The 15,271-nt window shown below is 38.7% G+C and overlaps 2 protein-coding genes across 7 annotated transcripts in view; one reads left to right on the forward strand and one right to left on the reverse strand.

Moving 5' to 3' along the window:
- CysRS-m (cysteine--tRNA ligase-like protein, mitochondrial) overlaps window positions 1-5,517 on the forward strand; it is a 114,874-nt gene extending 109,357 nt beyond the window's left edge. For 2 of the 6 annotated variants that reach the window (XM_068393963.1, XM_068393962.1), the window contains 2 exons: window positions 1,778-1,823; window positions 5,090-5,516. In XM_068393963.1, coding sequence (XP_068250064.1) covers window positions 1,778-1,823; window positions 5,090-5,121 — 78 coding nt within the window. In that variant the 3' untranslated portion in view covers window positions 5,122-5,516. Of the gene's footprint in view, window positions 1-1,777; window positions 1,824-5,089 lie in introns of all 6 variants that reach the window. The other 4 variants (XM_068393959.1, XM_068393964.1, XM_068393960.1 and 1 more) reach the window with 4 other exon arrangements.
- A 55-nt stretch (window positions 5,518-5,572) lies between these two features.
- Window positions 5,573-14,887, reverse strand: LOC137658854 (cilia- and flagella-associated protein 97-like). The gene is made up of 2 exons (XM_068393958.1): window positions 13,121-14,887; window positions 5,573-8,927 (listed from the first exon to the last, which is right to left on the reverse strand). The coding sequence occupies exons 1-2, from the start codon at window positions 14,804-14,806 to the stop codon at window positions 8,778-8,780; spliced, it is 1,836 nt and encodes a 611-aa protein (XP_068250059.1). The 5' UTR covers window positions 14,807-14,887; the 3' UTR covers window positions 5,573-8,777.
- Between the last annotated feature and the right edge of the window lie 384 nt (window positions 14,888-15,271).

A 15,271-nucleotide genomic window follows, 5' to 3' on the forward strand; every position in this document is an offset into this window, starting at 1 on the left:
CCCCTAACGACGATCCAGAAGCACAGGCCCACGAGGGCGGCGGTGATACCGAGACCGCGTTACTACCCCACAAGGGGTCATCGGAGGAAGCGTGCCCCCCGAGCACAAGGGCCGACTCTCCGGATGCACTACTGGGTCCTTCACTAGCCCTAGAGGGGCCCGCAATTGGCACTGCACTTACACTGGGCTCCTGGGAAAGGACGCCTTGTTCATCCACAACACTAGACTTACCTCGTCCCCTACTCTGTGTAGGGGACGGTGAAACCGAGGCCCCGTCGGACCGCTCACTGGGTGATGGTATCGGCGAGGAAACACTAATTTTCCTGGGGGAACGTTTCGCTGATTTCCTCTTTTTGGTACCGTAGCGTACCCACTGGATATCGCTCCAGTATACACACTCGGGGCACGTATCTGCTGACGAGCAAACCTTTCCCCTACAGGAGGAACAAAGGGAGTGAGGATCCACTTCCGGCTTGGAGAGGAACGTTCCACACGATTTCCCGGCTCTAGGCCCAGGACAACGGCGGATTTGCTCCATAACGCACACAACGCACGACACAAGCACTAAGGGAATCAATGAAAACACTGGGTAAGCACACGGGTGGAAGGTGAACGCACAGGAACACTTGGGAAAAGCACACTGGAAAACGCAAGTTGCCACGCTGGGAACACGTGGGGCACTAGAGCGCACACAAAGGATCGACAGAGAACGAGAGCGAGGTGTGAACACCACGCGACCAGAGAACTTAATGATGAGGCTGACCCAGCCAAGCAGTGACCTACCTTGATCCTGCCCTCGGGGCACATTCCTTAATGCCGGGGGTAGGTCTACTTAGAAAGCGGGGTGGGGGGTAACATACGCAAAACTCTGGTCGATAGAGAGGAGATTACCAGTAACTCCTATAGAAAGTAGTTCGAGGTAAGTATTCGTGTTGGAACAATCAATATTTACAATAGCAGGCCAATGGTCACTGCGTAAATACATTTCCTAGTATCACTGAACAATATTCCTATGCAATTATGCATTTTTCTTATATTTATAATTTTGCCAAGACACTGAACCTCGACGGAACCAAGAGTGAACCGAAACTGGAACATGACTGGACCGATAGTGTGAATGAACTGTTAGAGCGCACACAAAGGATCGACAGAGAACGAGAGCGAGGTGTGAACACCAAGCGACCAGAGAACTTAATGATGAGGCTGACCCAGCCAAGCAGTGACCTACCTTGATACTGCCCTCGGGGCACATTCCTTAATGCCGGGGGTAGGTCTACTTAGAAAGCGGGGTGGGGGGTAACATACGCAAAACTCTGGTCGATAGAGAGAAGATTACCAGTAACTCCTATAGAAAGTAGTTCGAGGTAAGTATTCGTGTTGGAACAATCAATATTTACAATAGCAGGCCAATGGTCACTGCGTAAATATTGTACATTTCCTAGTATCACTGAACAATATTCCTATGTAATTATGCATTTTTCTTATATTTATAATTTTGCCAAGACACTGAACCTCGACGGAACCAAGAGCGAATCGAAACTGGAACATGACTGGGTCGATAGTGTGAATGAACTGTTAAGGGTCTTTGTAATGTCTCTTTGACCTCTATCTGTACTCCCTTTTTATCCTTTTCTTTCTTTGTTTTTTCCCCTGTGGGGCCTGAATGCCAAATGGACTCTTAGGTCCCAGAACTTGGGTCATATGACCCCAAATTCTTTAAATCCAAACGAAAAAATCAAGAGAAATCTAGGTTATTATTTTTTTTTTTTTTTTTCAGGATCATAATGAAAGCTCAACCTGGTCTGTGTCTGATGGTACCATTGGTAAGTATTTTCTTTATATGAAAACTATTATCTTAAAAATCAGTTGCATATTTTACAGCCATGTACACTTTTGTATGCATTTTTGTAAGGCAGGAACTGTGACTATACTGAAGGTCCTTAACTTACAAACCTAGTAGGTTCCAAGAAGCTTTTTGAAAATCGAATTTTGTTAGGTTTTGGCCCAGGGTTGGCATAACTTGACGCCCATCCCTAAGATATCCAGTTGCAAAAGTCAACAAGTATTGCTGTTTCATGTGAAAAAGAAAATATTAGGTTATTGCAAATGTTGTTTTACTTACTTTATTAAGTGATATAATATTGTTTTATTACAGTATTCTCTTTATTTTAGTACAGTATACGAACTCTTGATACAATATCTGAAATTTATGATTTCAGTTGCATTTCTGTTTCTATCTCTAAATGTTTGTAAGTTGGGGACCTTCTTACAAGGAATGGACATGACTTGAGAAAGTGAGGGCCCATCATCATATCAAAAATTGTTGTAGAGAAATTATATATATAGAAGTGGGATTATGTAGGGAATAGTAGAAATCATTTGCTTCAGGCTTGAATATCAGATTGTAATGCAGGTAATAGGTGGGCCAGGGCACCAGCTACCTGTTGACATACTACCCCTAGAGAGTTTTGGGGTCTTTTGACTGGCCAGAGAGCACTACATTGGATCCTTTTTCTCTGGTTACCATTCATTTTTCCTTTGCCTACATACATAAACTGAGTAGTTTGGCCTATTCTTTACATATTCTTCTCTGCCCTTATACACCAGACAACTCAGAAAACCAAACAATTCTTCTTTACTCATGGGATTACTGCACTGTAATTGTTCAGTGGCCACTTTCCTCTTGGTAATGGTAGAAGAGACTTTAGGTATGGTAAGCAGCTCTTCTAGGAGAAGAACACACCAAAATCAAAACATTGTTCTCTTGTCTTTGGTAGTGCCATAGCCTCTGTACCATAGTCTTCCACTGTCTTGGGGTAGAGTTCTCTTGCTTGAGGGTACACTCAGACACACTATTCTATCTTATTTCTCTTCCTCTTGTTTTGTTAAACATTTTATAGTTTATATAGATATTTATTTTAACGTTGTTACTCTTCTTAGAATATTTTATTTTCCTTTCCTCACTGGGCTATTTTCCTTATAGCATCCTACTTTTCCAACTAAGGTTGTAGCTTAGCAAGTAATAATGATAATAATATAATAATGGTGCCAGGGAGTGAGTAATGGAAGTCCCTGTGTTAAAGAATGAGGGGGATCATTATCCTATGTAGACTTTGCATGTTATCCAGAGTAGATTCAAGGTCAGAGTGTATGGAAGTTTAAATTACTGTAGGAATAAGGCTTTTTGTATTCACTGACCTTTTTTTTTTCTTTTCTGTCATCATCATCCTAGCTGTCACTTAATATCGAGTATTACTGTTTCAAAGACTTTATTTAGTTCTCAGATGAGAAACTAGTCCAATTCTTGATCCACACTCTCATCCACTTGAGTGCCATTTGTGGATGAGATCATGATGATAAGTAGATGGAGATGGTTTGGGCATGCTCTTTGCACTCCCCCCAAGAGAGATTAGTTCACTAAAAGTTCAGCTGGACTCCACAAGGCACTAGAAGAGTTTGTTTAAAGACCCATGCTTACATGGCTGAGGACTATGAAGCACGAAGTGGGAGATGATGAATGGAGAAGTATTGAATGAAAAGCTGAAGATAGAGCCGACTGGCGAAATCTAACGTAGGTCCTTTGCATCAGTAGGTGTAGGAGGAGATGGTGAGTGGGAGTTGTGGGTTTTCTCGTCTAGCTGATCATCTTCCTTTTTTTTTTCATCGTTCTTAGTACTGTACTTAGCTGACTAACATTCAGACTTTACCTTGGTATTATTTTAATTTCAAATACGAACAAACTGTTTGAACGGGCCGTGTGGGATTATAAATTGCGTAGTACAACGACAACAATTATTTCTGTTTATGTTGACCAATGTGCCTACTAGTTAGGGATACCCTCATGTACTCGGACAGTATTTTTCATCTCCAATGGCACGACTTTGTTTTTTCTTTGCATCGTCTCCTCTGCTTAACTGTTATTTTTTTTTTTAATTTTGTCACATTTTTTACTCCTCTTTCAGATCTAGAGTAAGAAATGTCACCTCACTAGTCTGGTCAAATTACTGTATAGTACTTTGCGATAATGAATAGCATCCTGTTTTGTGTTGGATAGATCAGCGAGGATCGTTGACCTTTAGAGGTCTCCTGATAATCATTCTGTTGGTATATTGTGATACCAAATAATTTTAATGCAATTAATCATATGAATGGAAGTGGAGTTTCCAATTTGTTTCAACTTCATTGTATTTGTTGTTGGTCAGTTTCACCTGACATTATAGACATTACTAAGGGTATTTGCAGCTTCCTTTTAGGCCATAGTTTCCCTTTTTTTCTTTTTCTTTTTTTCTGTTCAGCCCTTTGCTATACCTCCATTTCAGCTACTTTTCTTATGTCTTGCTGTCCAACTTTAATTAACTAATACCTAAAGCAACAGCAAGGCAACTTATTAGGAAGTATTTAATTAAACTGATTTAAGCCAAGTAGATGGGACTAGGGACTCACCAGAAATCTCTTGAAACATTGCTTACAGATTGCCCCAACAGAAACCCTATAGGCTGTTTAAAAGAAAGTTGCTTCCATGGGATGGTAATGTTTCTGCAGTTGCTATACAAGTATTCTTATTTGTAATTAACTGCTTTCCTTAACCCCACAAGGATCTGCTGATGCATCCATCCATGTAGATATATTATTATATAGATGATTTCTTTAGCTTTCTAATACAATTTTTAGTCTCCATCTTTTTTGCTATGTTGGTTATGATTCGAAATGTCAGAGGAAGTAGTAGGTTGACTCATGATATTGCTCCCGGGCAAAGTCATATGCGTGTGACAGCCAATTTGTTCCTTGTTAATTGTTTGTCTTCTCAAATGTTTAAAGTCGGTAGACTTTATCTCGAGTTGTTAACATCTTATATTGTAATAACCAAATGAGAAAACTTTTTAATGTATTTAACATCTTTTCCACCGTACTCTACACTCCTAACATTTCCCTGTTTTAAATATTAAATGGAACAAATTGGTTTGCATCTTCAGACCACTCTCGGCTAAGCTAGAGACTAATTACCTTTTTCCATAAATCAATGTTTAGGAACTATTATAGCCTTTCAAAGGTGCTTATCTCATTGCTTGTTCACCTTCTCTTCTTTCAGTTTCCACCGAGAAAGCAAAAAAGAAGACATAATAACCTATGCCACTGGACTAACTTCAGCCAATCAAATCAACATTCCGCAGCATCGCAGATTTGTTTTTTATTTTTCCTTCAGATCTTTGTTCTTCAAGTGTTGGTTTTTCATTGTCCTTATACAACTTCCTTTTTTTCAAGAAAGTTAGTTCAGTTTGAATTTACTTCAGGTAGATATTTTCCCACTCATCATTTTGTCACCAAAGGGATATTTTATAAATGCCATCTGCTTTCTTCAGCTGTGCATCAGGTGTTGTTGTATTTACTGTAGAGATATTGTTCACACTATTGTGTATATATGTACAATTGCGTGGTTTGAAATTTTTTAATTTATGTGGAATATTTCTGTTGACATGGGAGTGTTTTTTCAGGACTGTAAATGTGTAAATACTGTAATGTGAAAGTCATATTTTTTGTTACACACCAAAGGAAAAGAAATAAAAAAAGGACATCTTCAACAAATGGTTTTATTTCTGAAATGTCTTCACAGACTTGAAAGACAAGTATAAAAAAATATTTACAAGTAATCTATGTAGACATTAAAAAGTTGTCTCCAGTTTAAAATGGTCGTTTCTTTTGTAATTTCACATTTCCACAGTAACAGAACTGCAGCTCACAACACTGAGGATTTGCTGTCTTTGGACAAGGATATTATATTTCTACATATAAAAAATTTAATTAAAAAATTTGACAAAATTTGTTCATCAGTATATATATAAACATTTTATGCCCAAATGATATATTTCCGAAAAGGATTATGTTGACCTTTCATATTTATTTTTCAGTTGCACTATTATTTTGTAACATAAGTTCAGTTATTGCTGGAAAATGTATTTAAAATTCCGATAAATGGTATCTCGAATGAAAAAAAATATTAGAAATTTATCACAATATTAATGCCACCAATTCTGCGTCAGAATAAAAAAAAAAAAAAAAAAAAAGTAGCGTTTAATAATGGTCCCACAACATAGTAAACTAGTCGGTGCCGATCTGTTAAAAGACAAAGTATGGCACTCCTGTTATTGCCCATAAAATTAAGTTATCACAAAACCTGAATAAAAATGTCATTGTCAACATAAAAAATGGGGTCATGAGCTGCAAAAAAAGACCCTGTTAAAAATAATAAACAAAAGAATAGAGATCAACACATAACCTTATAATACACTTGGAAGCATGTAGTATGACACACAGACAGATCGCTCTTCCTACGACATTTCACGTTCGTTCTTTCGTTTTGATCCGACTACGATGAAACCCCAATAAAAACTTCCCCAAGATTAATACCCAGCAAAAGCTTAAGTGAATTTTTATACATTTTACGAAATGACAAGAATTTTCTTAAAAGTTGCAAAATGACTTACGTCGCAGGGTAAGATACGAGCCGAATGCGTACGTGTATGTGGAGGGGTAGGGGGTCACAGAATAAGATCATCTGACTAGATAATTGAAGGATGAAAATGAGGCCCGCTTGTAGGTGTTTCGCATACCCAGTTACCACTTCTTCGCAACACTGGAACAAGATGCCACTCGGCCTGAAAGACTGGCTTGTGAAGCGGCTCTCCGCTCCAAATGATGGAGAAAAACAAAGCAGCGTGAGTACGAGTGTGTGTTTTAATCCAATGTACACAGTTTCATCCTCCGAATACACTTTAAATGACGTACGAACTGCCAATTACACAATGTGATGAGTATACCCGTGGTTATATTACGTTATTTTCCCTTGTTGCAACCCACCAAGTATTTGTGCCAGTTGACGATTGCCCAATTGATTCACTGATAGTCTGCTTATGATTTGTGCCTAGATAACTGACAGCTAACCTTTTAATGTGAAGGTGTCAACTTTAACAATGCTGTAAAAAAAAAGGTAAAAAAAATTGCATATATCACTTTGTATCATGCTGGACTGCAGGTCCACGGTGGTGAAACGATCAATCTTGGCTTTGCATATCATTGCAGCTGCTCACTGTATACCTTTGAGGTAGCACACCTAATCTTGTGAAAGTTCTTTTCTAGTGGCTTACTTTCAAAATGGGAAATAAATCTAGCTTGTTCCAACCCTGTTTATGCCCTTTTTCTGGGTCCTCCGTGACAGCGGTCCTCCCACAAAGATGCTTTCTGCGAACATCTTGAAAATAGAACAGACTTGAGAATGGAAAAAGAAAAGCTTAATTCCCTTGACATCTGCGTAATTTGAGCTCGAGCAAAAGATTTCTAAGGAAAAGCGGACAGATGACTTTTGGCGAGGTGACCTAACTACATTGAATACAGATGTGCTGACAAAATTTTAAATGATCCACAGTACTGTTTATCGTTAACGATTCAAGAACTATAACAGCAGGTTAATTGTTTCAAATCTGTTATTGTATCTCGGCGCTAATGCCGTAGACGCTAACACTGAACTGTAATGACCTAATTTCCGAAAGGAACAATTTCCGCTCCATATTTGCCGTAACACTAATAAATAAAAGCTAAGAAACTTTGTGGAGACTCGCATACCAAGGCCTATCACACATTCAAATTCCAACATATGTAAAACCATTATCTGGTACTTAATTAGAATTTACAACATCAATAAAGTACGTGGATACCAAGTTTTGCTTTTTTTCACAGAAGCTGGTGTCTCTAACCCCAACAAAGGAGTTGTGGGAGAGAGCTTTGTCCACTGCAAACACGACTTCCTACGCTCACTGCGTCACAATTACGACAAGAGATAATTCACGCGGGAACCACAGCACGACTGTCTATAACACTCTGTGGTCTAAGACAGTTGGAATGTTTATATACCCAGCTGCACTAAAACTTGAAGAAGACTGCTGCAAGACATTAGCGTTTCAACACTTGATGTGTCGTGAAGCGCGGACATTGTATTGACTGCTGTTATGCTTACAGAAGGATTATTTTCTGTACGTTTAACCTCAATAAATGCGGCCTCACAACTGCACCTGGTCCAGAATGTTCTTGTTTGCATATGAAAATGACAACATTGCAAATGATGAAGAGAACTTGTAGCAAAATGAGGTAACATTCTGTATTGTTTAAATAAAAATGGGTAATACTGTACAATGCTATAAATATTACCCAAAATGTCTTGCTTTTGCTGTAATAAGAATTATTCCTTTGAATAAAGAAAATGTGTTCATTATGACAATGATGAGCGACAAATAATTACTTCCAAATAAACAAGTTTTCAAAACGGTTACTATACAGCACTTACAGCAGCAATGCTACTGTGTTCAGATGCAACATACCTGTACTGTACTGCATGACATTTTTAAAAAAATATAAAAAGAATGTCTTTAGTAACTTCTATCTCCTCGTTTACATAACTGGAGATTATTTTAAGACACCTTCACATCATGCAACTTGCCGAATATACATACACAAAGAGCTGCTGTTGATCACCCGAGGCCAGATTGCACCGCAGGGGAGACTCGCTTCGAGGGATTCGGCAACCACCCAGCTTTGAAAGCAGAGATCAGGAATGGAATACTGCAAGAACAGAGTCCAACTCGTTCTTTGGAACAGACGACTGGTTGCCGCACAAGATTTGACGTTTGCAAGGAACTGTCTGCCCCGGGCCTGCCTCACGGAAATCACCGCTTCGCGAAGTACAGAGCTTCTATACAGGGGACTTAGGATGCCGGCACAGCCTACGCTTAGGCAGTGCGAGCTGAAGCACCTATGGAGCCGGGAGTGGCTGGAAGGCTGGATGGTGGACGGACGCCATGCGCTGTCCTGTGACGAGGAGACCGAGAAGCGGTTACGTCCTTTGAAGGTTTCGCTTCTTGAATTTTTCGCAGTAGAATCTATAAAGGGAGAGAGAGGAAAAAACCTTAATATATGATATATCAAATAAGATATAGCAATGTATATTTATAATCTAAAATACTTGAGAAATTGGAGTGTTTACAGTATTACATAAAAGTACAGCATAACTTATAGTTATTCAAATTCAACATTAAAACTTTAATTGCGATTTCAATCATGCATGTTTTAAGTGGTAATAAGTTAATTTGTTATATAACATGTGTGTATTCCTAATTACAATTTGTGCTTATATACGTACTGATGGGGTTACATATGCTTATATTTTCATAAAAGTAATAAAAACTAATGAAATCAACTTAAAAAAAAAGAAGTTTATGATCTGTTGATACCTTTAAGGAAAATTTCTCTGGTAGGCCTATATCTCTCTCAGAAATATCCCAAGCTGCCAATGAGGAACTTCCATCAGGAAGACATGGCTATCTCACCCAAAAATAGATTTTTCCTACGTCAAAGTCCATTATATATCCATATTTTTTTTAATCAGGTCTATATTAAAGAATTAAATTCTGGGTCAAATTGCAAACTACCTATCCCTAATTTTATATGAAGGATTCAGGTAATTTTAACCCTAGATATTTAAAAATACAATTAATAAAATATATAAATAAATATATCCGTGTTTTATTCTCAAAATGGGTCTAAAAAGATTTCTTCAGAAAACGTCAATGTTATTATAAAACCCTTAAAAAACCAGGTGTTGTTTCTCGGCCATTGGTCTCCTAATCATACAAATATAAACTATCTCTTCAAGTTATTTAAGATAAATAAGGTGAAATTCACATCAAAACAAAGTTTTCATTATAAATAAGTATGAAAATCAGTAATATGAGATTATAATAGGAAATGAAATAAAGAAACATTCGCGAATCTTGGCGGTAAAAAGAAAACAAAAATATAAACAGTTCCAAAGTTAGGATATGAAAGGAAGACCTAACATTCGGTTTCGCTATATTTTCCGTGATAATTACGTCAATTGCTGTAATTAGTGAATAATTAATAGTGTGCTGTGATAAATAAGTGCTACAGAATTAGGAAAGGTTAAGAAAATCAACCAAATTTATCCATATTAACGAAGGAAATCGCGAAATGACAAACGATGCCGATGATGGTAAGTCAACTGGAAATAGTTAGCTTATGTTTTGTTCTGTCTTTAATTTTATCTTAAATAATTATTTTTAATGACTAGATGGCTCTTTAGGATTCTATAGTCTAGGAATTAACGAAAGTAATAGTTTGAATTGATTATTTATCTTTCGAAAAAATGTCAAAACGTTTAGTGATGTCATAATTATGGCTCTGGACCCACAAGTTTTGAAAGGGAAGAAGTAATTTTGATTTTAATATTAATAAAATCATTTAAAAAACAACAAATTCCTGTATGAGTTTTAGTTAAAATTTACAAATAATAGAAAAAAGTAATTTTTTTCCCTAGGTCACATTGCCCTGTGATACAGTACAGTAATACCATATTTTATTTCAATTGTTCATTAATTCTCATATAGTTTATTTATTTCCTTGTTTCATTTCCTCCCTCTGCTCTTTTTCCCCGTTGGAGCCCTTGATCTTAAAGCATCCTACTTTTCAAACTAGGGTTGTAGCTTGGCTTGCAATAATAATGATAATTATTATTGCTATATCCTGCTTTAAACTAGGGTTGTAGCTTGGCTTGCAATAATAATGATAATTATTATGATTGCTATATCCTGCTTTTCCAACTAGGAAAACTAGGGTTGTAGATTGGCTTACGATAATAATAATTATTGCAATAATAATAATTATTATTATTGCTATATCCTGCTTTTCCAACTAGGGTTGTAGCATGGCTTGCAATAACAATGATAATTATTATTATTGCTATATCCTGCTTTTCCAACTAGGGTTGTAGCATGGCTTGCAATAACAATGGCTATATCCTGCTTTTCCAACTAGGGTTGTAACTTAGCTAATAATAATAATAGTAATTCTTAGGCCTGTACACTATAATTTGATCGAGTGACGTAACCCTAAATATTTAAGTGACGTCACCATACAGGTGTAATAAAAAAGCCGATGACACCTGTTCACCTTTTTGACACTTTGTTTCTTTCCTTTCACCTCCCATAGTAGGTCAGGTACCAAGAATAAATTTAAACATGGGCCTATGGCTAACAATCACAATAACTAGGTCATGGCTTTACGTTTGAAATAAATAGGCCTAACGTGTAATCTGAGGAAGACCTTTTTATGTTTGGGGTTGCAATGCTAAGTTAGGGTATTATAAATTATTTAGGTTTCATATATAGGCCTTGGGTATCTAAGCTTGCCAGAAATTTAGGCTTATAGTTTTTGGCCCGCTGGCTCAAATTACTATTTGAGAATCAACCTTACTTGGGGGTGTCTTGGTAAAGTATCTTTTGAAGTAAACTTTATTTAATATAAAAGTTATGATATACTGTTTCTATGAATAAACTAGGTCAAAGATTTTCCTTTATTTCAATTATTATTATCATCACTAGCTAAGCTTAAACCCTTGTTGGAAAAGCAGAATGCTACAAACCCAATGGTTCCAACAGGGAAAAATAGCCCTACGAGGAAACGAAAGTAAGGAAATTAATAAACTATAAGAGAAGTAATGAGCAATTAAAATAAATACTTTTATCATATTTAAGTATGTGGCTAAAGAACAAGACTTTCCATCCCATATGACATGTAGTAGATAAAATTGCTGAAACAGTGCAGTTGTGCAATGTTTGGCGAATGTAGGTTAGATCAGAGACTAGGCCACTGCTGATAGTGATGGCATGTCTAACGTTAGCAAATTTGTATGCGTATTTCATCTTGCATTAACCTACAATGGTGTTGATGAGTCGTGCATAAAGTTGGAAAATCTACAATACTGTTTCATGTATTATCCAATGTAGCAACGATTTGTTAATGATTATCACTTTCTAAAGTAGGCAAAATGTCACATTACATGCAAACGGTTACAGGTTGATAACTGTCACCATCCTGCATAACGGAAATCATACGGGATGTTACATTAACCGAGTGAAATTAGCTGGAATGATCACCAGTAATTGCAAACCAGATGTAACGTTAAAACGGAACGAGCAATGTGAAACGTGGAATGAATAATCCGTAGAGTTTATTGAACGCTGGCTAATAATTTTCGCTATCTTGAAATTTGTGGACATTGTTTTTCCTCATGATAGTTCAAATATTTTCTAATTTATAGTTTGGTGGCACACATTTCCTTTACATCATCTGGATTTATAAGTTGATAAACGTCAATATGAAATTAGGAAATCACATTTAACAATTTTAAACGATAATTTTTCAATGTTTATCTCTTTATTATAATTGAAATGTTGATTTTATGTATACGGGAAAGCCAAATTTCTTTTTAACGGATGTGTTTTTGGTCGTTAGTCGTACGCAAGCTTCCTTTGTTTGATGCTAGATTTCTTTGTTAGGTGTTTTTGTCAATTAAGTGTTCTATGAAATGATACACTCATTGCTTTTAAATTTAATGCACTAATTACTACTGTCAAACATAATAGGTGAATTGTTTTAATAAATTCAACATCTTTGAGAAAGATTTATTGCAAAAGTAACGGTCATAATTAAGATTTTTATATACCCAAAGGTCTTTGCTTTACTGATGTCAGATTATACTGTAAAACTGAATATAACTTTGAGTTTCAGACTAAAATATTACCATTATATATATATATATATATATATATATATATATATATATATATATATATATATATATATATACTGTGGGCAAATAATTTTCGGTGAATGAATTTAACCTTTTTATAAGAGAAATTAATGGAAATAATTCTTTAAACGTTATTTTTGTTTTGAATACAAACGTTTAGACTTTCTTAACATTTATTTGATCTTGGTTGTCTGACGGACTGTGCTAATTTTTATTTTATATATATCTTTACTAGTGATTTGGCCTTAGTATAAATTTCCAATTAATGGTGTTTTAGTGTTTTTAACTAGGACTGTGCTGAAGTGTATTTTAAAGTGTTTGTCATTCATTTCCACTTGAAAGGGTTAATAATTTCGAACGTTTTAAATCGTCCTGATATAAATAACACACGTTCCTCAGATTAGACTCAACCTCAATTGCATTTTCTCTTCACCAAATTACGCCCTTCCATTCCCATCTACTCACCATATTTTCCCTTCGTATCTTCTCCTCTTCCCGTTTCCTATTTACGGTGGAATTAGCAGGTCTGTGAACATGGACGGTCCTGCTGTTCTGGTTAGAGGAGGAACTAGTGCTACTACTTTGGTTTCTGCTGGAGCGCGTATGCGCGCTCATGATCTTCTTCAGGAGAATCTGGTTGTCCCTGTCTATCCTTCGGACCTCGTCGTTGGAAAAGGACATGTTTTTCCTCCTGTGAGAGTGAGACGCCCTTCGGAGGTGACTGTGATGAGGGCTGGCGTCGATGGGGTGGATCGAGATGGGCGAACTGGGCTCGATTTGTTGATTGTGGTGAATGTTGTTCTGCACGTTTTGATGGTGGTGATGGTGATGATGATTGTTATAGTGACGACCCGTGCTCTGACGACTCCTGCTGCTGTGGTGGCGATTGTTGTAGTGGTCGTTGGACAGGGCGGACGACCTGGTCGTCTGGTGATGATGACTACGTTTCTGCCTCTGTTTCTTCTCCAGCTCGACCACCGCCTTCAGGAGCAGCGTCATGTCCGTGGAGTCGTCGCTGTTACTGTGACTCGAGCCGTTGCAGTGCGGCTGAGAGTCGTACCCCTGGTCGTTGGAGGAGATCTCTGGCCTGCTGAAGTCTACGACGACCAGGTCTCTGTTGTCGTGCAGAGCCAGGGGCGAGGTGCCCAACGTCCTCCTCGGCAGGACAGGCGACAGGCCCAAGGGGCTGGCCGTGGCCGACAGGAGGGGCGACACATCGGTAATGTCGCTTTCGCTGTCGCTATCGTCGTAATCGGAACTGTCGTCGTCGCTGCTTTCCGTCTCCGAAGACAGGTTGGAGTTCTCGCCGTCCATGTACATGAGGGTGCCCCTCTCGATCAACCTGTCCACCTGAGACTTGGGGTCGTCGTCGTCACTGCTATCGCTGTGATCCTGTTCCCCGTCGGAGGCGCTGCTGAGGTCACTCTCCTCATCCCATTCATCCGAACTGTAGAGAGATGGAATTAGGTTTTGGTCTACTCGTCCCTCCATGGCTGTGGCGTTGGCACTCGCTTCGAAGGAACTAGCACTACCGGCTGGGCCTCTCTCACTTGTCCTACTGCCGAAGCTGGATCTGTGTCCGTGCCTCATCGCCTCTCCTGCCCCTTCGTGTCCGGAATCTCGTTGTTGACCTTCTGCTGACAGGAGGCGACTGGTCCTACTAGTCTTCCTAGTAGTCCTGGACCTACCAGCACTACCGTCTCCTACTACTGCTCCTCCTCGCTTTTTCTGTTCTTCCTCTTTAGTTAATCCACAAGAAATGTCCTCCACGAATCGGGAAGATAATACCAAGGAAGCCGAAGACGCGTCGGCGGCCAACACAGAACTGCTGCAGTCTTTGTAGTGTCGGAGCTGATCGTGTGGAGGTGATGAAGATGATGGTGGTGTTGGTTCTGCGAGTACTATAACACTATGCTTTTCGCTCACTGTCTCACTAATAGCTAATGCACCTTTAGTCCTTTCAACTTCACTATCGTCTTCGACGACTAAGCTTAAGTCCACAGCACCGCAAATGTCAGGTTCGTACTGGGTGTCGTGCAATCCTATTTTGTGGGCCATCCTGTCCCGCACACGGGTATTATAAGTCTCCCTTGCCTGCCATCTGCCTGCCTTCGCCTTCCAACGGCCCTCTTGGATGCAGCCTGCTGCCATTGACTATCCCAGTGTTGGCAACTTCGGCGCAGACGTCATAGCCGCCTACAAATCCCCTTCCAAGGGGAACCAAATTTCTCGCTTTCTTCGGAGGATTCTTGTCCTTCGGAGTATTTTTTCCCGGTCAGGCGAAATCCAACATTGTGGACAAGACGACGTTAAAGGAACCCAGGGCACAATTTCGAAACGGCGACAAATGTCAAAGCCTTGAACGTTGGCAAGCCTGTTGTGACGTCAAATTTTCGTCACGGGAGGGGCGGAGCTACGGTGAATCATGTGTAAAGAAAGTGACTGGTTCTGGGAGAGGCTATTTTCCCGAAATCCGATCAAAGTTATCGCTTTGTGATTTATGCTGTGGACGTAAAAAACCATGTTGCTTTTATAAATCTACTTTTTAACATGGTGGTTAACTCTGGGAATTTGAGAGGAATTCAGTTTCTTGCAGAATCCGCCATTGCGCGAGAG

Source organism: Palaemon carinicauda, chromosome 19 (genome assembly GCF_036898095.1).
Source record: "Palaemon carinicauda isolate YSFRI2023 chromosome 19, ASM3689809v2, whole genome shotgun sequence".
Classification (NCBI taxonomy): Eukaryota; Metazoa; Arthropoda; class Malacostraca; order Decapoda; family Palaemonidae; genus Palaemon; species Palaemon carinicauda.